This window comes from Erinaceus europaeus, chromosome 7 (assembly GCF_950295315.1).
Source record: "Erinaceus europaeus chromosome 7, mEriEur2.1, whole genome shotgun sequence".
In the NCBI taxonomy this organism is placed as follows: domain Eukaryota; kingdom Metazoa; phylum Chordata; class Mammalia; order Eulipotyphla; family Erinaceidae; genus Erinaceus; species Erinaceus europaeus.
Window position 1 is genome coordinate 27,613,990 of NC_080168.1, and position 23,587 is coordinate 27,637,576.

General features: G+C 40.9%; 1 protein-coding gene across 1 annotated transcript in view; it reads left to right on the plus strand.

The window, feature by feature from the left end:
* Window positions 1–23,587, plus strand: part of DYTN (dystrotelin) — an 88,142-nt gene that overhangs the window by 20,536 nt on the left and 44,019 nt on the right. Inside the window, exons 5-11 of the mRNA XM_060193403.1 lie at window positions 1,945–2,146; window positions 3,788–3,873; window positions 4,755–4,855; window positions 12,173–12,244; window positions 13,268–13,431; window positions 17,500–17,611; window positions 19,742–19,890. Coding sequence (XP_060049386.1) covers window positions 1,945–2,146; window positions 3,788–3,873; window positions 4,755–4,855; window positions 12,173–12,244; window positions 13,268–13,431; window positions 17,500–17,611; window positions 19,742–19,890 — 886 coding nt within the window. The remainder of the gene's footprint in view (window positions 1–1,944; window positions 2,147–3,787; window positions 3,874–4,754; window positions 4,856–12,172; window positions 12,245–13,267; window positions 13,432–17,499; window positions 17,612–19,741; window positions 19,891–23,587) is intronic.

Genomic DNA, 23,587 nt, shown 5'->3' on the forward strand with positions numbered 1-23,587 from the left:
TTCTTTATTGGGGAATTAATTCGACAGTAAATACAAGAGTTTGTACATGCATAACATTTCCCAGTTTTCCATAAAACAATACAACTCCCACTAGGTCCTCTGACATCTTTTTTGGACGGTCTAGTTTTTTTTCTTTTCTTTTCTTTTTGTCTTTTTTCCACCAAGGTTATCCCTGAGGTTCAGTGCCTACAATGAATCTACTACTCTGGAAGCCTTTTTCTTCCTTCCTTCCTTTTTTTTACTTGAAAGGACAGAGAAAAATTGAGAAGGGAGAGGGACTGTAAGAATTGAGAAGGGAGAGGGACTGTAAGAGAGAAAGTGAAACACTGGTAATATTGCTTCGCTGCTGCTGAAGCTCCCTTCTCTGATCGCCTCCCCATCCCCACCTCCACTCCACCACTCTCTCTCTCTTTCTCCCTCTCTCTCTCTCTCTCTCTCTCTCTCTGTAGTTGGGGACCAGGGCCTTGAACCTGGGTACTTGTACATGGCAGTATGTGTCCTCTACCAAGCTGGCCACCTAACAGCCCCCAAACAAATTTTTTTAAACAAAAGTCTCTCAAGCTCTGAGCTAAAACATAGCTAGAGATGCAGGCTCCAGAGCATCAGGCTGCATAAATCTTGCAAGTGAGATTAATGGGCTCCAGCATCATCTGCTTGCTGTAGTGCAGGTCTCTCAGAAGAACACATGAAGGTCCTGTGTACAGCATGCCGGGCTGAGGTGCTAGGTGCTAGGTTCTGTGACCGAATAATGATAATAAGAGCTTGCACCTGCCACCACCAGCAGTCAGGTTTTCGTTAAAATCACATCCCCAAGTTTACTTCTCACTCCCCTCTCCTCTGAAAAGCTGTGTCAGAGAACAAATAAAAGATGTTTATTATGCTTGATAGATTTTTTTATCTGTGAAGTTGATTTATGAAGTTGAGAAAAGCACAGAGCTTTGTTGTTTCACAGACTGAAGCCTTTTAAATGCCAGCAGCTTTGGGGGCTACTGATAATCCAGCTCCAGAAGATTCAAATTGGTGCTTATTAACTTTGTCTGTAAGAGATCATAGGGTGCCTTCTATTTCATTATTCTTTAAATTAATTGACTTGTAAGGGTTTTAGGAGGTTAAAAATATACATACACAAATGAAATAAGTCATTGTTTGTGTAAACAAGTTTGGTTTTCCTAAGTGACTTACTGAAACATAACACTGAAGAAACCAAGATCTTTCCCCCACCTCTCTCTCTCTCTCCATATATATATCTGAGGTAGGGTGGTGGAAGCAGGAACTGGATAATTCAGTAACTTATTATTTTTATAAAGATCACTTTTATTCTGCATTTTAACCATAGAGAAATAAAACTGTATTTGAACCCGAGGTAAATTTGTAAAACATACAATAATAAGGAATATAAGAATGTTCTCCTCAGTTTCTCACCACAGTATTCTAACTTTGTTGAAAGAATGCTTTTCTTTTTATTTTTTAAAAAATTTTTTACCTTTTGTTGCCCTTGTTTATCATCATCATTGTTATTATTGTTGTTGTTGCTGTTATTGTTGTTGGATAGGACAGAGAGAATCAAGAGGGAAGGGGAAGACAGAGATGGGAGAGAAAGATAGACACCTGCAGACCTGCTCTTCACCACCTGTGAAGCGAACCCCCCTGCAGGTGGGGAGCCTGGGGCTAGAACCGGGATCTTTGCGCCAGTCTGTGCATTTTTCACCATGTGTGCTTAACCCGCTGCGCCACCGCCCAGCTCCCTTGAAAGAATATTTTTCAAGTTTCTTGTGTCTTTTTATTTACACTTCATTCTGTAAAACAACGTGCAAGAGAACAGACTAGTTATATTATAACACTTCCATTTTTTCCCTTAAAATATTTTTATTTACTTATTGAATTTATTTTGGATAGAGACAGAGAAATCAAGAAGTGACTTGATTGTTCATTTGCTCCCTACAGTGGACTTGATTGACAGTTCCCTGATTCAGCAAGTCCTGCTCCATCAGAGTCTCTGGGAACTAAGAGATGACTCCCTCTCTGTGCAACAGCTCTTCCAGGCTCTCCAGAAGCTGTTTCAGAGAGTCAGCATGAAAAAATCGGGACAGGTAGACCCCAAATCTTCGGAACTCACTCTGAGCCTTCTCACAGCTATGTATGACAGGTAAGGGTGTGGTGGTCACACACACTATGACCTGGAGGGCAGCTGTAGTTAACTACCAATCAGTAGCCAGTGACCTTTTGGTGTCACTTAGTGAGTGCTTAAAGTCTGATATATCAGAAGGCTTCTCCACAAGTCCATTCCTTATTCAGGAGGAAAATAGAGAAGTACATGCAAATCTATACAAATATAGATGATAGTTGTAGAAATAATTGTTAACCCATATCTGCAACCTTAGGAAAACTGCTGTAGCTTCCAATGGAGGAAATGGAGATATGAATGGAACTCTGGTGTTGGGAATGCAGAATTATACCCCTGTTATCTTGTAATTTTTGTACATCAATTAAATCACTAATAAAATTTAAAAAAACAAGTGATGGAGTGTCGTATTATTAGGCACTAATCCAATTCATGATGGATCCACCCTCATGACCAAATCTCCACATCCAAATTCTCATATGTTGATGATTAAGACTTCAATATATTTGTTTTAAGAGGGGTGTGATCATTCAGTCCCTTGCACTTAAAATCAATTTATAGCAAGGTTTTTGTTGTTCAAGAATTTTGTTATTCTGTTTCAATGGTATATGTGTGTGTGTGTTTACTATTCCTCTGCATCATTTTATTTGTGTTTACCTTATGTGGACTCAACCTTTGAGCCTCAGCCTTTAGAGTGAACTTTTAAAAAGTCGTAGTATATAGAAACCAATTGGAAAGTGCATGGGATAGTAAAGAAGAAATACTACCTTATAGCCTGCCTCACAGAGGTAAGCACAGTTTAGCCATCCGGTGAATTCCCTAAATTCACAAATTGCATGTAAACACAGTTTCAGGTTATTTTTCTCATGACTTCAGCTTCCTAGAACATTAAGCTTTTGACCGGCTTTTGCTAACATCAGTTCTTGCCTCTAGTCATCCTGCCTTTGATAAGTCATTTTTGCCGGCTTGGAAACTGCACATCCAGTTGGTTAAGGATGACTAGGCTTTGCATTAGTAACTGTGAACAGTGGATTTTTAAAAATATGGATATTTACTCTTTTTGCCTACTGTTGGTTCTTGTCTCTTCTATTTTGAGTTTTCTGTCCCACAAAGACCAGGTGATTCTGCAGACCTGATGCCTGGTGCAATGCTTCACACAGAGGAGTCACCAGATGAGTCAGTCTTTCTAACACTAAAATGAATGAACAGTAAATTATAGTAATTCAATTCTTAGGTTTTTAAAAATATTTTATTTATTTTTCCTTTTGTTGTCTTTTTTTTTATCATTGCTGTAGTTATCCTTGTTGTTGATGTCGTCATTGTCAGATAGGACAGAGAGGAATGGAGAGAGGAAGGGAAGACAGAGAGAGGGAGAGAAAGATAGACACCTGCAGACCTGCTTCACCGCATGTGAAGCGACTCCCTTGCAGGTGGGGAGCCGGGGGCTCGAACCGGGATCCTTCCATGGGTCCCTGCGCTTTGTGCCACCTGCTGCGCTACCGCGGATTCTTAGTTCTTTCAAATCCTAGGTGTAAGAAAACAATTGTGAAACACTAGAACTCTGTGACAACATTTCAGAAATATTCCTCAGTACTTTTTTTTTTTCACAAATCAAGAATAACCCTGCCTTTCCCATTCTTGCACTTGTACTTTGTTGCCACGCAGCACAGGAACGGGTTTCCTCAAGCTTGTATCTGCTGTTGCTGCCCTGATTGCCCTCTCCGGGGACAGCCCTCTGACAAAGTACAGAGGTAACACCTGAAGTGTTGAGTGTCCTCCGTGCAGTGGTCTCCAGATCTCCCACGTACTGTCTTCTTCATTCACTCCTGCATCTGCATGGCTTCTGTTCTTCAGCATGTGTTTAGTATAGCTTACACGTTTACAAGAACTTTTCATAGTTTGGTCAGTCTGTGCTTTCTAAGTACACATTACTTTGTTGTCCTTGATCTTTGGATACCAGTAGTTTTATTTCTGTGAAAATTGGGACTGTCTTCACATTACACTTCACTGACATTGTCAATGTGCTGAATTAGCCAGGGGGGTGAAATGTGAATGAGTTTTCACTAGTTGTCAGACTGTCTCTTTCAAACTTGCAGGCAAATAATCAAGAGGACAAAAAAATCCTATCCTTTCTCTTTAAACAAGATCAAGAGTGTTCAGGGTTGTATGTCCCTAGATTATCTTTCTCTTCACATCTACAAGTAAGCTGTTAAGAAATCAAAGCCAGGGAACCTAGTGGTAACACCCAGTTAAGTGCATACATTACCATGCATAATGACCCAGGTTCCAGCTCCTGCTCCCCACCAAAGGGAGGAAACTTGAGGAATGGTGAGGCAGATATGCAAGTGCATCTCTCTCTTTCTCTCTCTCTTTCATTCTCTCTTTCCTCCTCTACTTTCAATTTATCTCTGTCCTATCCAAGAAAAGAGAGAGAGGAGGAAAAAAATAATGACCACTGGGAATAGTAGATTTGCTATGCAGGCACCAAGCACCAACAATAACCCTTGTGGCAATAAAAATAAATAAATAAAAATAGAAAATAATTACAAAACATACTCTTTGAAGATTGGGTGTAAGTATTCAGTTAAAAAATATATATGCTCCTCACGCCCCCCCCCCCCCGTATGTCTAGCTCTCTTTCAGCTCTATACAGAAAATAACAGGGGAGGTTATGATTCTGGGACCCGCATGACTCGAAGGACTTTAAGAAACCTGCTAACAGACCTACAACAGGTACATCTCATATGCTTCACATTTTTAAATTTGTCCTTGTGATTTAAACCACATTTATGATTGAATCATTTTATTTATTTATTTTTATTGATTTAATAATGATCAACAAGTCTGATGTATAAGATGGGGTACAATTCCACACAATTCCCACCACCTGGGTTCTGCATCCCATCCCCTCCATTGGAAGCTTTTCTATTCTTTCTTTCTTTTTTTTAAATTTTATTTATTTATTCCCTTTTTGTTGCCCTTGTTGTTTTATTGTTGTAGTTATTATTGTTATCATCATTGTTGGATAGGACAGAGAGAAATGGAGAGAGGAGGGGAAGACAGAGAGGGGGAGAGAATGATAGACACCTGCAGACCTGGTGAAGTGACTCCCCTGAAGGTGGGAAGCCAGGGCTTGAACTGGGATCCTTCAGCTGGTTCTTGCACTTTGAGCCACCTGCGCTTAACCCATCGTGCTACAGCCTGACTCCCTTGCTTTTCTATTTTTTTATCCCTCTGGGAGCGTGGACCCAGGATCATTATGGGGAGCAGAAAGTGGGAGGTCTGGCTTCTGTAATTGCTTCTCCACTGAACATGGACATTGGCAGGTCAGTCCATACCCCTAGCCTGTCTCTCTCTTTCACTAGTGGGGCAGGGCTCTGGAGAGGTGGGGGTCCAGGATACATTGCTGAGGTCGTCTGTCCTGGGAAGTCAGGTTGGCATCATGGTAGCATCTGCAACTTGGTGGCTGAAAAAACATTAAGATATAAAGCAGAATATATTGTTTAATAATCAAGAACCTAAGGGAAGTATATAGCAGATGAGTTTTGGAGTCTCCATTTTGGAAAAAGCTGGTAGGTCAGCAGGGGGTAGAAAGCATAATGGTTATGCAATGAGACTGTCATGCCCTAAGTCCCAGGTTCAATCCCCCATACCACCATAAACCAGAGCTGAGCAGTGCTCTGGTAATAAAATAAAATAAAATAAAATAAAATAAAATAAAATAAAATAAAATAAAATAAAATAAATAAAATAAAGTAAAATGAAGAAAAAGCTGGTAGGTCTATTTTAGGTATATTCCAAGGTGCCCATGACTTTAGTGACTATCTTCACGGTGTTGGATCTACCTGAATACAGATCTAGAGGCAACTCCTCTCCTCTCTATACACTGCTATTATGTGAGTATAGATCTGATCTGTCATAATCACTTCTTAGTTGCTATCTCCAATTCAGGTCTCTTCTCTCCAACTCTTCATCCACAATTCAGCCAGTGAGTTTACCAAAATACAAATACCACCTTCATCACTAAAATTCTTTATTGAACAATCATGTCTAGAAGATAAGGCCTAAGTTTCTTCACATCTTAAGCAAAACCTTCATCATTTGACACTGCCCTTCTCTCTTCAAAATCATGATTTTCAGACAAATATAAAATGAAAACACACCCCCAAAGTTTATCTAGCTTATTAGTTAAAAGAGGACACCAGTAAGATGTTACAATCTGTTGAAAGAAATAACCAGAGAACAAGCCCTAGGTTAGAAATCCTAAAATGAATTTGCAGGTGGGTGCAAGACTTATAATGTTAGTTCAATTTAAGAAATCTTATTTAAATTTGATGTTTATTTTCTTATGATACTGATAAAGGGGGTGCCAGATGTCCCCAAATTAATTTTAAAAAACAACCTCTATCTCCACAAATATAGAAATCACTGTTAATTACTATAAGACTGACCAGCATATTGACTGCATGACTGATTGATTGATTGAAAATGAGGCTTCATTATCTTAAATTAGAGACAGTAAAAAATAGTCAGGAAAAGGTGTCCATGGTGACATCTTCTCCTGCTCCTGGTTCTTCTCCAGGTGTTTATGGCCCCACACCCCAGGGAAGACCCCAGGCTCCTCTCTTGTCCAGTAATTTGTCTTACATTCTTCTTTGGATCACATTTCCCTTTTTTTGTTGCTTGGTGCACAGAATTTTGGGAAGCATGGTTATTCTATCTCTAGCTACAGAAGTTAACTTCATAGGATCATGAAGTAAAAGTAACAGCCTAGTAGTGACCCAGAATGGTCCTGGAGCGTGAACTCAGGGTCTCACACATGTGCTTCATGTTAAGCCAGCTCCCTGATCCATTTTTTATAAGAGAGGGGGAGTCCATAAACTGTCAGTCCATCATCTGTGTTCTTTGTTGTTCTCAAGGACTACATAATTAAACCCAGAGCCTTACACATGCAAGTTCTGAGGTGTTCATTCTGCTGTTGAACCATCTCCCTAGTCTCAGCAAAAACAAAATTAAATGTTGGGAAGATACCGCAGTGGAAGAACATAAAACTTGCATGCCTGATGTCCCAGGCTTGATCCCCAGCACCAAATATGCCAGAGCTGAGTTGTGCTCTGGTCTGTTGGTCTGTCTGTCTGTCTGTCTGTCTATCTATCTCTGTCTCTCATAAAAATACATACAATAAAGAGAAGCATTCTGTTCTTAGTATCAATAGACATTTTCTTTATAAATGTAAGCTTCCTTTATGTAAAAAGAAAAAAAAATACACACTTTTTTACGAGTTTTTTGTTTGTTTATTTGCTTTTTGCCTCCAGGGTTATTGCTGGGGCTCGGTGTCTGTGTTATGAATCCATTGCTCCTGGAGGCCATTTTTAAATTTTTATTCCCCTTGTTGTTATTGTTATTGCTATTGTTGTTGGATGGGACAGAGAGAAATTGAGGAGGGGAAGACAGAGAGGGAAGAAAGACACCTGCAGACCTGCTTTATTATTGCGAAGAGACACCCCTGCAGGTAAGGAGCCAGGGGCTCAAACGGGGATCCTTATCTTGGTCCTTGTGCTTTGCGCCATGTGCACTCAACCCCCTGCACTACCATCTGACCAACCCCCCCTTTAAGTCTACTGTATTCGTCTGTTCTTAATGACCTTAGCTCAAAATAATCCATATGCTAAGGAGGCAGGCTGTAGGGTAGCACATTCTGATATCCTCAGGACCAAGATTAACTGAAGAGAGTGAAAAAATGAGGGTGAGCACACAGTATGGAAGGAGATGGCAGAACTCTAGAGCAGGAAGTATGGCTTGGGAAAGCCCACCTAAAAGGGTTTCTGCTTTGATTTGCCTTTTTTTTTTTTTTTTTTTTTTTTGCCTCCAGGGTTATCGCTGGTGCTCCGTACCAGCACTAGGAATTCACTGCTCCTGGTGGCCATCTTTTTTCCAATTGTTGTTGTTGCTGCTGCTGGATAGGACAGAGAGAAATGGAGAGAGGAGGGGAAGACAGAGGGGGAGAGAAAGATAAACACCTGCAGACCTGCTTCACTGCTGGTGAAGAGACACAACCCCCCACCTCCCCACCCCACCACCCCGCCAAGTGGAGAGCGGGGATGGAACCGCATCCCTGAGCCAGTCCCTGCACTTTACACTGTGTGCACTTAACCTGATGTGCTACCGCCCAACCCTCTTGATATGACTTTTTAAAAATAAAGGCAGAGAAAGAGTGAAAGAAGGCTTGAGTTGTGGTACATGGGAGTGCACCTGGCACAGCACATTGAGTATCACGTATGAAAACCCAGTTAAGCGCCCAGTCCCTACCTGCAGGGGGGAAGCTTCACAAGTGGTACAATACTGTAGGTTCTCATTCTCTCTCTCTTTCTCTCTCTCTCATCTTTCTTTCCCAATCACTGTCTCTCTGTCTCTATCAAGAAAATAAAAGCACAGAGCCCCAATAATAACCATGTTAGTAATGTATGTTCATATTTCATTTATTCTCAAAATTCCAAATGATATTTAAGATATCCACACTGTTTAAATGTAGAAATGATTTATTATTTTTTTTTTTGTAAGTTACCACCACATTATAATTAGTCCTGAGCTGTCCTGGAGGTCACAGCAGCTCACAGCCCCTCCCCAGTTCTCAGCCGACTCTCCCACACAGTTGAAAGACATTTGCTGTCATAACCAAAGTGGTGGTCCAGTGATCCTCATGTCTTAGAACTCACAGCTGCTGGAGAGTCAGGAAGAGTGGGAAAAACCTACCACCCACTTACGTTTAAAAAAGGTTTGATGGAAATTGGGTGGGTTCATGAAAAGAGAGAGATTAGGGAGTATTCTCTTCCTATAATACCCCTTGTCCTCACTTCCTGACTACTACAGCTGGTCCAAGCCAGCACTCTGTCCAACAGACACTAAAAATCTTACCTTGTCCCCAGCTTAACTAAGGTCAGTGACTACTATCTTGGCAGCTGCCGCAGTGCTGTTCCCCTACCCCCAATGCCCATTAGTATGCTCCAGGGAACACAGAGGAGATTTGCATAGCAAATTACACAACCATTGCTTCCATTAAGAACTTCGAGATGGATTCCCACAGCAAATTCCAGACCTCAGTGTGTGATTCAAACACACCCCACTCCTCCCCAAGAATCCTAATTATCATTTCAAGTGCCACATTTCATTCTAACCACATTTCATTCATAACCAATCTAACCACATTTCATTCTTCCCTAGAACACCTGCAAGAAATTAGTCAAATGTGCACTTAATCCACAATATTTTGTGCACACACTTAAAGAAAAAAAAAAAGTAACTTTAAACCCACTACGTCAGTGAATTTTCTTTTCCCTGGTCTCAAAATCACAAGAGCCAGCAAGTTTGGATCCACTTTTTTTTCTTTTCAAATGAGGTTAAATCCCTTTCAGCATGGATAGACCAAAGTATGGGTTAAAGACAAAGACCAAATAATGTAGGGAGTAGTTACTTACATTCAGTTCTTGTCAGGGTTATTATCAATATAAAGTACAAGACACCCACTATTACACAAATGTTTGTTGACTTCTGCTTGGCTAATTGTCAGCAGAGTGGCTCTAAGTGCCACTTTCCTGATTAGAAGAATGTTTATTCAAGTTGATGGACTCAGCAGGGGGTTTCTGAAATTACTTCTAAGCTTGTAGGCAATGCATGCTAACAGCTTGCGCTGTACAAGACATCAGACACAAAATTAGGACCCAAGACCAAATAGGCATGGATGGAGGTGTCAGATTCATGTCTATGCACATGGATAATGTCAGAGCTGGGTTCTTAGCCATCTTGACAGTCACAAGGGGTACTTAGTCTTTGAAGTAAACTTATGATGATAATGGTTGAAAGATTGAAGCAACTGAGAGTGGCAGTGTAAACTGAACCATTGGGATACATAGAAAGTGTGGGATTTCACAAAGCTGTGTGGAAACCTCTCAAGAGTAAAGAGTCTTGGAGCATGAGCTCAATATATAGCTTGTGTGTGTACGGGTGTCTGCACAAGAGAAAGAGAGAGAGATAATAGTATTGGCTTATACAGCTTTAAGTAAGTTTCAGATAAACAGTGCTATAACTCAAGGTCTGTATACTCCATGTCATGGTCATTACCAAAATCTAGTTTTTGTTTTGTTTTGCCCCCAGGGTTATTGCTGGGGTTTGATGCCTGCATTACGAACCCACTGCTTCTGGAAACCTTTTTTTTTTTTTTCATTTTGTTGCCCTTGTTGTTGCCATTATTGTTATTGTTCTTGTTGGATAGGACAGAGAGAAATTGAGAGAAGAAGCAAAAACAGAGAAAGGAAGAGAAAGATAGACTCCTGTAGACCTGCTTCACTGCTTGTGAAGTGACCCCCTTGCAGGTGGGGAGCCAGAGGCTTGAACCAGGATCCTTGCGCTGGTTCATGCGCTATGTGTGCTTAACGTGGTGCACCACCACCCAGCCCCCTACCATAATCTAGTGTTTATCCATCACCACACAGTTGATCATGTCTACCCGCTCCACACTCTAGTAACCTCCAGTATCCTCTATGCGTGTAGGAGTTTGTTTTGGTTGTGTTTCTTTATCTTTCACAAATGAGTGAAATAAAACCATATTTGTCTTTCTCTGACTTATATCACTTCTTATACTAACATCAAAGTCCATTCACATTGTCCCAAACAGTAAGATTTTTTATTTATTTTTATGACTGCATAGTATTCCATTGTATATATATATATATATATATATATATGTATATATGGTTTTTGTTTCCCCATAAGGGTTTTAAGTGGTATTTTGAACCTCAGGATTCTACCTCTCCTGGTGGTCTCTCTCTCTCTCTCTCTTCCTTCCTTTCCTTCTTTCTTTTTTTAAAAATTATTTTGTATCCCCTGTACCATCACAAGCCAGAGCTGAGCAGTGCTCTGGTTAAAAAAAAGAAAAAAAATTGGTGTTTATTTATTTATTGGATTGAGACTGTCAGAAATCTAGAGGGAAGGGAGAGATAGAAAGGAAGAGAGACAGAGAGACAACTGTAGCCCTGTTTCACCACTTGCAAATCTTTCCCCCTGCAGGTGGGAACCACGGGTTTAAACATTGGTCCTTGTGCATTGTAACATGTGTGCTCAACCAGGTGTGTGACCACCCTGACCTCCTTTCTTTCTTTTTTTAAGATAGAATGTGGGAACAAGGGAGAGAGAGAGAATAAGAGAGACATCCCACAACACTGCTCCACCACTCATGAGTTCCCCTGTTTACATGGTGCCTCCATGTGTCAGGAGGAGCTGGGGACAGGGTCCTTGTGCATGGGAAAGCATGTTCTCTACTGGGTGAGCCAGCTCCTACTCCCTCAACCGCATCTTCTTTATCCATCAGTGAACTTGCAGGTTGTCTTCATATTAGCTTAAGCATGCAGATTTATTCATTGATTTTTGTGAGGAAGGGGAACACATGAGAGAGAAAACAAAGCACTGTTCAACTCTAGCATAATGATGACCTAGGAAATTGGACCTGGATTCTCTGGAGCCTCATGAATACAATCCTGTACTCTGTTGCTTAACTATCTCCCTGGCCCTAAATATCAATTTTGTTTTACCTTGAGCACAATGTGAAATCTCAAACACCCTTTTCTCTAAGAATAATGATGACTGTCCTTCCTCAGAAATGAACTTTGATTTCAATGAGAAAGCATAAGCACATTTGAAGAGTTTTTCCTTGAAGTGACTCTAAAGTTTAATAAAAGTATTATTGTTATAATAAACCCAGAAATAATGACAAAGAAAGGTGAAAATGATTTGACTGGGATTCCAAGTCGGCTATCAGGACCGCCCCAGTTCTCAGGCCTTCTCACCCACCTCAGCGCTCCAGCTAACTCCCACTTACCCCCACCTGTTCCTGCATTGTCTTTGCTCACCTAGCACACAGTCTACACATCCCTTAGTTGCTTTGCTTGAAGCATCTCATGCAGTCTCAGTGAGCATCATCTCGCAGGTGTGCTGTGCCAGGGGTCAGATGTTTTTTCATGTTCTAATGGTTGATATGAGTTTCCCTGCCTTTTACAGCTCCCAGCTGTTGTGGGTGAGAGTCATGCTTTGGACTTTGTGGAAAGTGCTACCCGAAGCTGTTTCCAAGGGGTGAGTGCCCTGCAAATTCCCCTGGAGGTTGGAGACAGGCAGGTGAGCAACTTGATTGAGATGGTAGATCTGTTATGCTGGACAGAATCTGAAATAGAGCCCAATACTGGCACTTCTGGGGTTGGTTGCCCTTGGCCTTTAAGAACCTCATCCTCATTTTGCTTGAAAAAAAATGTTTTATTAAAAGTGATAACAATTAAAAAGTAGACTTTATACAGTGTTGGGGCAGGGATATTCCACCCCAAATGTACACACCTCTTCACCCTTGTCTTTATTTTTCTTTCCTTTTAAAGTTTTTCCAGGTCTCTCCTACATGCAGCCTGACAGGGGAGACAGGCTCATTCCATGGCGCTATGAAAACTACTTTTCATTGTCTTTAGCTATGGACCTGAAGACAGGCAGGTTGGAAGCTCCATCTCCCCAACCCTGAAAGTTCTTTTAATTCTCTCTCTCTCTTTCCCTCTCTCTCACCCTCAAATATTCATTTCCATGCTGATATATTCTTAAAATTCTTTCATGCAAGTGTCCACTTACTTCTTAAAAAACATTATGTTTATTTATTTTAGTGAGAGAGACACAGAGGAAAAGATACAGAAGGAGAGAGAGAGAGAGGGAGGGAGAGAGAGAGGGAGAAGGAGAGGGAGAGGGAGAGGGAGAGGGAGAGGGAGAGGGAGAGGGAGAGGGAGAGGGAGAGGGAGAGGGAGAGGGAGAGGGAGAAGGAGAGGGAGAGGGAGAGGGAGAGAGAGAGAGAGAGAGAACCACCAGAGCACTGCTCAGCACTAGCAGAGACCTGGAGGCTGAGGAGAAGCAAGGACCTTTCAAATTTTTGCTTACATTGCTCAATTATACATCCCAGACAAGCTAGCTGAGGAGACAGGCTTGCTCTGACCATTCTTGAGAAAAATAGACTCCCTTCTTCCACTGAACTGACAGAAGCAAAGCCAGAAAAGAGGAGGACAGAACAGTTTCATCTATATAAGCGACCTGCTTTGAAACACAGCTCAGAGTGCTGTTGCTTTTCAGGTGCTGAGCCCAGCCATCAAAGAAGAGAAATTCCTGTCTTGGTTGCAGTCTGAGCCGCCCCTCCTCCTGTGGCTCCCCACCTGTTACCGATTATCAGTCACTGCAATGGCCACTCATCCTGCGCGCTGTAGAATCTGCAGAAACTTCCCCATCACAGGACTGAGGTACACTCACTCAGCAGTCAGGATGCCACCGACAGTCATTCTCCAAAAGTCTATTAGAGCTGTGTCTCTCTGCATTCTTTTGGTGGTTCTTTTCACACACTTGGAAATTAACTCATTTGGGAGTGGAGTGTGGGGTGGTAGTCAGTGATTTCATACTTAAACCTTTTGATATCAGTTTGACTGACATTCTAATTCCTATCCCGTCATATAAACAAAAAAACTTGTCTTTTGTTACTTAAAAAAAAAAAGCCTAAAATATTTGGAGCCACTCATACAACAAGTGTACTGGCTTACTGGCTTACATTTATTAAGTATTACACAAGTGTTAGGCTGAGTAGTTCGTATAATTCATCTCATTTAAGATGTGTTATAACCATGCTCCCCTCCTCCCTCAAAAAAAACAGTGGTATTGTTATTTTCAGTTTACAGAGAAGCTGACTTACTTGCTTACATTCACATAGTTAGCAAGGGACAAAGACTGGCATTCTTAGCCCAGAATTTCTGCTCTCACGGTGTTCTACTGCCTCCCAGTGTAGGCAAACGACAATATTCCCTGGACCCACGAGACTGATTTGATTCTGAATGAACAGCTCAGCTGAAAGCTTCTAGAGGAAAAGGCAGGTGTGCAAACTAGTTTTGAAGGTGAAAAAGTTAGATCTTTTTGTAATTTGAAGATGGCAGTCAAAATCCCATCTTAAAGAAAGGGTATGATAGATCTCCCATAAATAAAATAACAGTTAAGTGAAATATGAATTACTATTAAAGACTTGGAGAGGAGAAAAAGAAACTGGTATGATGAAGTCAGACATGAGGTCACCATTATTATGGTGAGTGAGCACAGATCACAGGTGTCAAGGATACAGTGGAGCCAAGGTGGGACATCCAGGTAGTTCAGAATAAGTCAAAGGAGGGGCTTTCTAGCTAGAACATGAAGAGAGTGGAGGATTTGGGACACATCTCTGTTCACTTTGTCCTCTTTCCTTCCCACACTTCTACATCTTAACTGATCCAGACCTTAAATCTACAACTGGCAGATCTAGTGGGGACATTAACAGAATGGGAAATCGGTGTTTAATGTTGTTCAGAAAGTGAACTGGATTTGCAAACAATTCCAAGGAAGGATATAGTAGCATGTCACTCACAGAAAGAAAAAAAAGTCTTTGGAATAGGTAACTTTCAACAGTTGACATACAAGTGGTCAGAACTATTGGAAATCAAGTGAAATAAAGACATATTCATACCACAATAAAAAAAAAAGGGGAGTTGGGCTGTAGCGCAGTGGGTTAAGCGCAGGTGGCGCAAAGCACAAGGATCGGCATAAGGATCCCGGTTCGAACCCCGGCTCCCCACCTGCAGGGGAGTCGCTTCACAGGTGGTGAAGCAGGTCTGCAGGTGTCTATCTTTCTCTCCTCCTCTCTGTCTTCCCCTCCTCTCTCCATTTCTCTCTGTCCTATCCAACAACGACAACAACAATAAAACAATAAGGGCAACAAAAGGGAATAAATAAATTAAATTAAATTAAATTAAAAAAAGAAGGGAGTCAGGTAGTAGCGCAGCAGGTTAAGCGCACGTGGGGCAAAGCACAAGCACCATCGTAAGGATCCTGGTTTGAGCCCCCGGCTCCCCAGCTGCAGGGGAGTCGCTTCACAAGCGGTGAAGCAGGTCTGCAGGTGTCTATCTTTCTCTCCCCCTCTGTCTTCTCCTCCTCTCTCCATTTCTCTCTGTCCCATCTAACAATATTTTATTTTATTATTTTTTGCTGGGTTATTGCTGGTGCTTGGTGCCAAACTATGAATCCACTGCTCCTGGCGGCCATTTTTTTTCCATTTTATTTGATAGTACAGATAGAAATTGAGAGGGGAGAGGATACAGAGAGACCTGCAGACCTGCTTCCCCGCTTGTGAAGCATCCCCTCCCCCCCCCACCCCCCCCCGCAGGCTCCAACCCCATCCTTGCGCATAGGTCATTGCACTTAGTACTATGTGTGCTTAACCGGGTGCACCACTGCCCACCCCCGCAACTAAGTTATTCATTGGTCCTTAATGGACTAATGTTATTTGAAAAAACCTTCTATGTACCAAGCAACCTCAAAAGCTTTCATGAGCTTAAGTGTTCCACTTCAAGGTCACTAGTAAGATCATGTGTGAATTGAAGCATAAACTCCCTGCTTTGGTGGTCTAATTCAGTGGTGAGGACTTCAGGTTCGCCGTTGAAATGGTAACCCTGAGCTCAAAGTCTCCTCCCAGGACATACTAGTTGGTGAATTCTGTGCCATTTGCTTAAACGCTTTGATTCTCTTCCTTCCTCTGTGAAGTAGAGCGGTAATGCGAACACTTCATCATAAAGCAAGTTTAGCATGGGGATTAACTGTATCAATACATGCAGACAACCTGCTACACAGAAGTGCTCAAAACTGTCAGCTGTCAGTGCAGTCTTTCAGTGCTCTCAATATCTTCCTAATGGGACTACCAGGGTCCAGATGGGACAGGGCAGTAAGCGGTGCTCTCTCATGGGCTTCCTGCCAGCTGGCCTGATGGGTGTGGTAAACTCTAAGCCCTCCTTCTCTTCAGCCTTCACTGCCTTAACTTACTGGTCTTTCTACCAGGGAGTCTTTAAAAAAAAAATAATAAAGAAAAGAAAAAGAAGAGAAAAGAAAAGAAAAAAAAAAGAAAAGAAAACCCTATGTCCTACCTTGCCAATTTGTAAGGCTTTTAATTCAAACTTTATCTAAATCTCCCCCCCACCTTTTTTTTTTTTTTTTGTTCCAAGCTTAGAACTCAACTCAAAGACTTTGTACAGTCACACCATGTGTGACTGAAGAACAAGTTCCACTTTAAGGCCAAAGTACACAGTTTTCTGTATATAGAAAGTATTTGAGAGGAGGCTGGGCAGTGGCACTTCATTAAACACAGTACTCTGGGCAAGGACTGGTGCAAGGAGCAGGGTTCAAGCCACCACTCTCCACCTGCAGTGGGGAAGCTTCACAAGTGGTGACACAGGTCTGCAGGTGTCTTATCTTTCTCTCTCCCTCTCTAGCTCCTTCTCCCCTCTCAATTTCTTTCTTTTTTTTTTTCTTCCCTCTCAAGTTCTTTTTTTTTCCTTTTTGCCTCCAGGGTTATTGCTGGGGCTCAGTGCCTACACCACGAATCCACTGCTCCTGGAGGCTTTTTCTCCCCTTTTTGTTTTATCAGTGTTGTGGTTATTGCTATTGGTGTTATTGATGTCATCATTGTTGGATAGGACAGAGAGAAATGTAGAGAGGAGGGGAAGACAGAGAGGAAGAGAGAAAGACACCTGCAGACCTGCTTCACCACCAGTGAAGTGACCACCCTGCAGGTGGGGAGCCAGAAGCTGGAACCAGGATCCTTATGCCGGTCCTTGTGCTTTGTGCCATGTGCACTTAACCCACTGTGCTACCACCCAACCCCCTCCCTCTCAATTTCTATATGTCCTATCGAATTAAAAAAAAATAGGGGTCCTGGCTGAGTGCACATGTTACAGTGCACAATGACACAGGTTCAAGTCCCCAGTCCCTACCTGCAGGAGGAGAACTTTGTGAGTTGTGAAGCTGGGTTGCAGGTGTCTCTCCATCTCTCCCTCTCTACCACCCCCTCCCCCCTCGATTTCTGGCTGTCTCTATCCAATAAATAAATAAACATATTTTTAAAAAAGAAAAAAGAAAAAGTGGCTACCAGTAGTAGTGGATTCATAGTGCTGGCATCAAGCCCTAGCAATAACCCTGGAGGTGAATAAATAAATAAATAAAAGGAAAGTACTTTATAGGAGCAGGGGACATAAATCTGACTGCTCAGCTATAGTTTGCTGGTAAAACTATATTAATTTCACACTGTGTTATAAAAATACCATCAAAAGATTATTTATTTGGTTAAATAAACACATCTGCATCCTTTAACATATCTGAAATGTTTGACAGACCCTTTACACCAACTTGGCAGCTCAGACACACATATCATGAATTTGGGGGAGGTTCATTTCCCACCCCAATAATATTCTTAGCGCTCACATTCTAGTCGTGATGTAAGCCACATTCTCCTTTTTAACTGACAGATACCGCTGTCTGAAGTGTCTCAACTTTGACATCTGCCAGGCGTGTTTCTTATCTGGTCTCCACAGCAAGTCCCATCAGCTGTCTCATCCTGTGATTGAGCACTGTGACCAGGTAACACCTAATGCCACACACCAAGCTATTCATGAGTCACATCTGCACAAGCTGTTGTAGTTCAACAGCCATCCCTTCCCATAAAACCACGGCTTTTTCTCTCTTTCAAATGCTGTCATCTTTCCATCTAAGAAGTAGCAACCTCAATTTTAAAACTGCCAGATAAGTATGACTTCCTTAGATTGGAGATTTTAGTGAAACCATATGGGGACAAAAAAAAAAGGTCAGTTCTTTGCTAGGAAATACCTATGAGGAATAAGTGGTGTGAAACATTGGAAACAGGTTCTGATTTAAAAGAAAAAGCTTTCTCCCTGCAGGTGGGGGCAGGTGGTGGTGCATTTGGTTAAGCACACATGTTACCACAGGGAACACAGGCTCAAGTCCCAAAGCCCCACCTGCAGTGAGAAAGTTTCATAAGTGGTGAAAAAGTGCTACAGATGTCTCTTTTTCTCTCTCCCTCTCCATGTCCCCATCCTTCTCAATTTCTCTCTCCTATAGAAAAGGTTTGATGTGGGAGTCGGGCAGTAGCACAGTGAGTGAAGCGTAGGTGGCTCAAAGCGCAAGGACCTGTGTAAGGATCCTGGTTCGAGCCTCCGGCTCCCCACCTGCAAGGGAGTCACTTCACAGGTGGTAAAGCAGGTCTTCCTTCAGGTGTCTATCTTTCTCTCCCCCTCTCTACCCCTCCTCTCTCCATTTCTCTCTGTCCAACCAACAACGACGACATCAATAACAACAGCAATAATAACTGCAACAATAAAACAAGGGCAACAAAAGGGAATAAATAAATAAATATTTTAATAAAAGGTTTGATGTATTGCACAGAAGCAAAAACTGGGAAAGGAAGGCAGTGAGAGGGCTTTTTTTTGAGGGGGGGGTGCCTTGTGGTCCTGGTGCATTATGGTAAAAGACGGAAGTGAAGGGGATGAATGTTTTGCAGACACCTATCATGTTGAGATGACAAATTGTACCCATGTGGCAACAACTGTATGTAAACCATTAACTTCACAACTAAATTATTTCACAAGTTTTTTTTTAAGTATATACCCTTGCAATTATTACAACAATAAATGCCATATGCATATCCTCCCCTCAAAAAAAAAAAGACTTGGCAGAAGTTGCAGGAGTGGTGAACTCATCCTGCAGGCACAGAGCTTCTGCAATAAGCCTAGTGACAATAAGAAAAAAAAAAAAAAGAAGACCTCTGGTTTAGTGAAAATTATGAAACAAGAATTCTAGTCCTTGGTACATTTGGGGAGGCATTTTCTGTTTCATTTTCAACATATCTTTTGCTGAGCTTTAAACATTAAGTATTTTCCCTTAGGGGGAAAATTAAAGAAAGATAGCTATTTCAGTTTTGGTTAGAAAAAATAAATCTAATAAAGTTAGAAACTATTAAGATTTCAGTGCTGTCTTTCAATTTTTTTAGTAAATTATAAATATTCAGCAAGAGAGTTCTGTTCACCAGAAAAGTGAGAGAGCATATTCCATGCAGTGATGTATTTAAATGTTTCCAGAAAGAACTATTGCTTTTCTTCACTACATTTTTATAAATCAATTTCTGAGAATCCCTCTCAGATACCACAGTAGTGAAGGGTGTTGATTAACATTTTTCACTGAGAACGGCTTTCTGCGACTAATTGGCCATAAAAATCAAGTGCATGAATGTTGCCAAATTATTTCCAGAGGACACTACATTACCAAACTTTACCAACCCTCTGGTTCATTGACATATGTTTCTAAAAGACCTGGGGAGAAATAAGGCTTGTTGATGCTAGGCTGACACCATGTGGTCACTTTGTTATTCCACTTTAGGGTTCAAGCAACAACAATCTCTTGAAATATCTCATTAGTTCTTTGTTCCTTTTGTACAGAGAAACACAGAATTCCACATTAGTGAATGTTTCTAGGAGGAATAACTTGTGAATATGAGGTATTGGCTTGGGAATCTGTGTGACATGTGTGCAGAGAAAGACAGGAAATGTGAAGAATTGTAGGTAGTAAGGAAGTAAGGTGGTTTTTCTAAGGGCATAAATGTAAATGAAATCTCAAAACTCTCACAGAGGTCAGTCTACCCCAAGAAGGAAAGGAGAGTATGTGTAAACTGGTTCAACACGCTTTTAAATGTTGCAGCAAGTGTCAACAAGGGAAAACACCAAGCTCCTTCTCAGGGCCCTCAGAAACAACCTGCTTCAAGGACGCTATCAGAGGGAAGAAGCTGCTAGAAGGCAAAGACTGGGTCAGGTGACTCTAAAGGACACAGCCACCCAGGCACAGGCTGGGTGAGTATCGGAGACTGCCATGAAGAATGGCATTTGATTACATCAATATAACAGAGTACTTGTTAGGGAACCAGCATAGGGCATATGTGTTTGCTTTCATGACACTAATGATTCTGAAGAAGGTAGGAGGCAGGGGTGATTTTTTTTTTTTTTTTTTTTTTTTTTTTTTTTTTTTACCAGAGCACTGATCAGCTCTGGTTTATGGTGGTGTGGGGGATTGAACCTGGGACTTTGGAGCCTCAGGCATGAGAATCTCTTTGCATAACCATTATGCTATCCACCTTCGCCCATGTTAACTTATTTAATAGAGTTTTAATCATTTATCAGACATCCACCCACTTATTTTCATCTCAATCCCTTATAACAGTGGCAATTTTTGTCACTTTATAATTGTCACAATTTAACAGATATTTATAGCTCCTTAAAGGAAAGATCATATGTGGACTTTGCAGCTATGTGACATTTATTATCCTTGTGCTCTACTAGCAGATTGTTATTTAAATATACTCTTTATGTATATCATTAATTCAGCACAAATAATCTAGATCTTAATACAAAAAGAAATAAACCCAACGGCTATTCATCTGTTTTCCTTAAGCCAATACTTCACCCTCGCCTTGAAGAGTGACAATAAAATTTATCAGTTAGCCGCTTGGATTTATTGAATAATTAAGATCTTGATTAAGTTTATATATTTGCATAAGAAGGATACAAAGAACTGTACTTTTGTTTACAAGTATTTTAGTTCTTGAAGTCAAACAGATCTTTAAAAGCACAAATATGACTATTTACTTACTAATCTCTGTTTCCCATGCCTTCAATTCCCTCCATTATCTTCCGCTGTTTTAAAGCTAAAAATCAAATTGAAACACAGCTTGAAAGATCATTCACATTTGGAGCATCCTAATGACCTCCCCAGTTGTCTGTTCCCCCATAGTCTCTGTGTTCTACCCTTCCCCTAACAGCCCAATATGGCCAAGCTAGATCCCTCCATAAGATCTAAATGATTGGGAGTCAGGCGGTAGCGCAGCGGGTTAAGCGCACATGGCACAAAGCGCAAGGATCCAGCATAATTATCCTGGTTCGAGCCCCCGGCTCCCCACCTGCAGCGGAGTCGCTTCACAGGCGGTGAAGCAGGTCTGCAGGTGTCTGTCTTTCTCTCCCCCTTCTCTGTCTTCCCCTCCTTTCTCCATTTCTCTCTGTCCTATCCAACAACAATGGCGACATCAATAACAACAATAACTACAACAATAATACATCAAGGGCAACAAAAGGGAATAAATAAATAAGTATTAAAAAATATCTAAATCATTGCTTAAATCATTGCCTGAAAGATCCCGTACTCCTGGGTAGCACCACTGCTCTGCATGACTTGACTTTTCACTTCTAAAGAATCATTGCTGCTCAAATGTCATCTCATCTGAAGGTCTTTCCTGGCCTCCAATTTAACACTTTAGCACCTGTCCCCACACTAAAGTGCTCACAGATCCCTCCCCATTTAGTATTCTTTAAGAGTATTTAATAAGCAACTGACATCTTATATATTATGTTGTATAAGTTACACTATATTTATTTTGCTATAATATAAGCTTCATTAGGCTAGGAAACGTGCGTTTTTTTCCCCCAGTTGTACTCGCAGTGACTGTAACTTTATCTGAATATGATGAATGATAAATAAATAAATGTTCATTGAATGACGGGCTGGTGGGTAATCATATGGCTGGATAGATGATGGAGGAATTGATAGATGGGTTGATAAGATGGATCTTGAATTCTTTTAGGATGGAGCATGAATGAGCATCAAAAGTAGTAATTTCACAGAACTGAAAGAAGATAGTGAAGTTTCAGCCTGAGACAGAGAGAAACCAGAATCTTATACTCAGCTATGGCCTGTGGCCTTCTGACTTTTTCTGACAATTAGGGGCAATTGTTCTTCATAAGTGTAGAGTAGCATTTGTAAAGTTAAGATGAGGGAAAAGAGAGACGCAGACACCATGTAAAACTAAAGGGCTTTAAATGTGAGTGTATTGTATTCTGCTCCACGAGTACTATAAGCATTACCCAAAACAATATTGTAATAGTATAATACCGTAATAATGTTCAGTTAGGTCTATAAGTGTACTAGACAAGCATGCCCATTACCACCATTACTAGTCAACATAGTGTGGGAAGTTACTGTCATAGTAATCAGGCAAGAGAAAGGAATTAAAGGGATACATTTTGAAGATAACTCAGACTGTAACTAAGAGAGAGAACAGCACCAAAGTTTCCTTCAATGTGTTTGTGGCCCAGGCTCCAGTGTGTGTCATGTTCAAGTTAATGCATCACACTATCCAAGTATTATTTTGTTGATCTGAGAAGAATATTCTTTAAATGAGGAAAATTGGAAGACTGGTAAGAAAGTAACGCAAGGAAGAAGATATATTGTTTTATACCTTTTGCAATCAATGGCAAGCTCATAAACAGAGTCAAAAGATGTTTTGATGTTTATGTATGTTTGTGTAAGTATAGAAAATACTGTGGACAGTCCTAAGGTACTAAATTGCTTCTTGATGGAGTAGGTATAGAAGTCTCCCTCAGAGGATGTATGACAAAGAAGCTACGCCTTTCCCTATTTTTCTACTCCCAAATAAACACTGCCTAAACACGTTAAAACATGTCACAGAAAATATGTCACATTGGTATTGCATTATGTATTAATAATTGCATTGTGAAAATAATAAATAATAATTGCACTGTGTCAAAAAAAGAGAATATAAAAATGATTGTAGTACCAGCACCAAACTCCAGCGATAACCCTGGAGGCAATAAAAAGAGAGACAGAGAGACAGACAGACAGACAGAGATTGTATAATTATGTGTTTATTCGATGTGAAGTCTCTGAGCAGGGAGTTTTTTTGTATTTTAAAATCTATGTATCCTGGGAGTCGGGCGGTAGCGCAGTGGGTTAAGCGCACGTGGCACAGAGCACAAGGACCAGCGTAAGGATCTCGGTTTGAGTCCCCTGCTCCCCACCTGCAGGGGAGTCGCTTCACAGGCAGTGAAGCAAGTCTTCAGGTGTCTGTCTTTCTCTCCCCCTCTGTCTTCCCCTCCTCTCTCCATTTCTCTCTGTCCTATCCAACAACAACTACATCAATAACAACAATAATAACTACAACAATAAAGCAACAAGGGCAACAAAAAGGAATAAATAAATATTTTTTAAAAATCTATGTATCCTAATAGCTCAGGATGGCAAGATACCTTAAAATAATTTTTTAATAATTTTATGAAAATGGAATTCTATAAAATGGAATGTGTCTGAACTAAACTGGTTTATAGTCTGTGTTCTTCAGATGTAACATAGTAATTAGACTCCTGCAATTAGAAGCCTTGGTCTCTGGCCTGGACAAGTTGACTTGGAGAACTTGCTACTGTCATCCCTGCATTTCTTTACATTCTTAAGATTGTCAGCCTGTGGGGAAATCACAATTTTCATTTCTGTTATTGGCTATTCGACTAGAAAAAATGTGGTTGTAAAAGAACTCAAAGAAAAAGTTGGGCTTCCTTGTTGCTGTTTTTAAATGTTAAATTTAATATCTTATCAACCATTTTCTAAAAAGACTTTCCTTGATGTCACATGATAAAAGAAAGTTATTGCAACATCTTAAAAAAAAAAAAAACAGCAGCACTGTACTTGGGGACTGGGCAGTAGCGC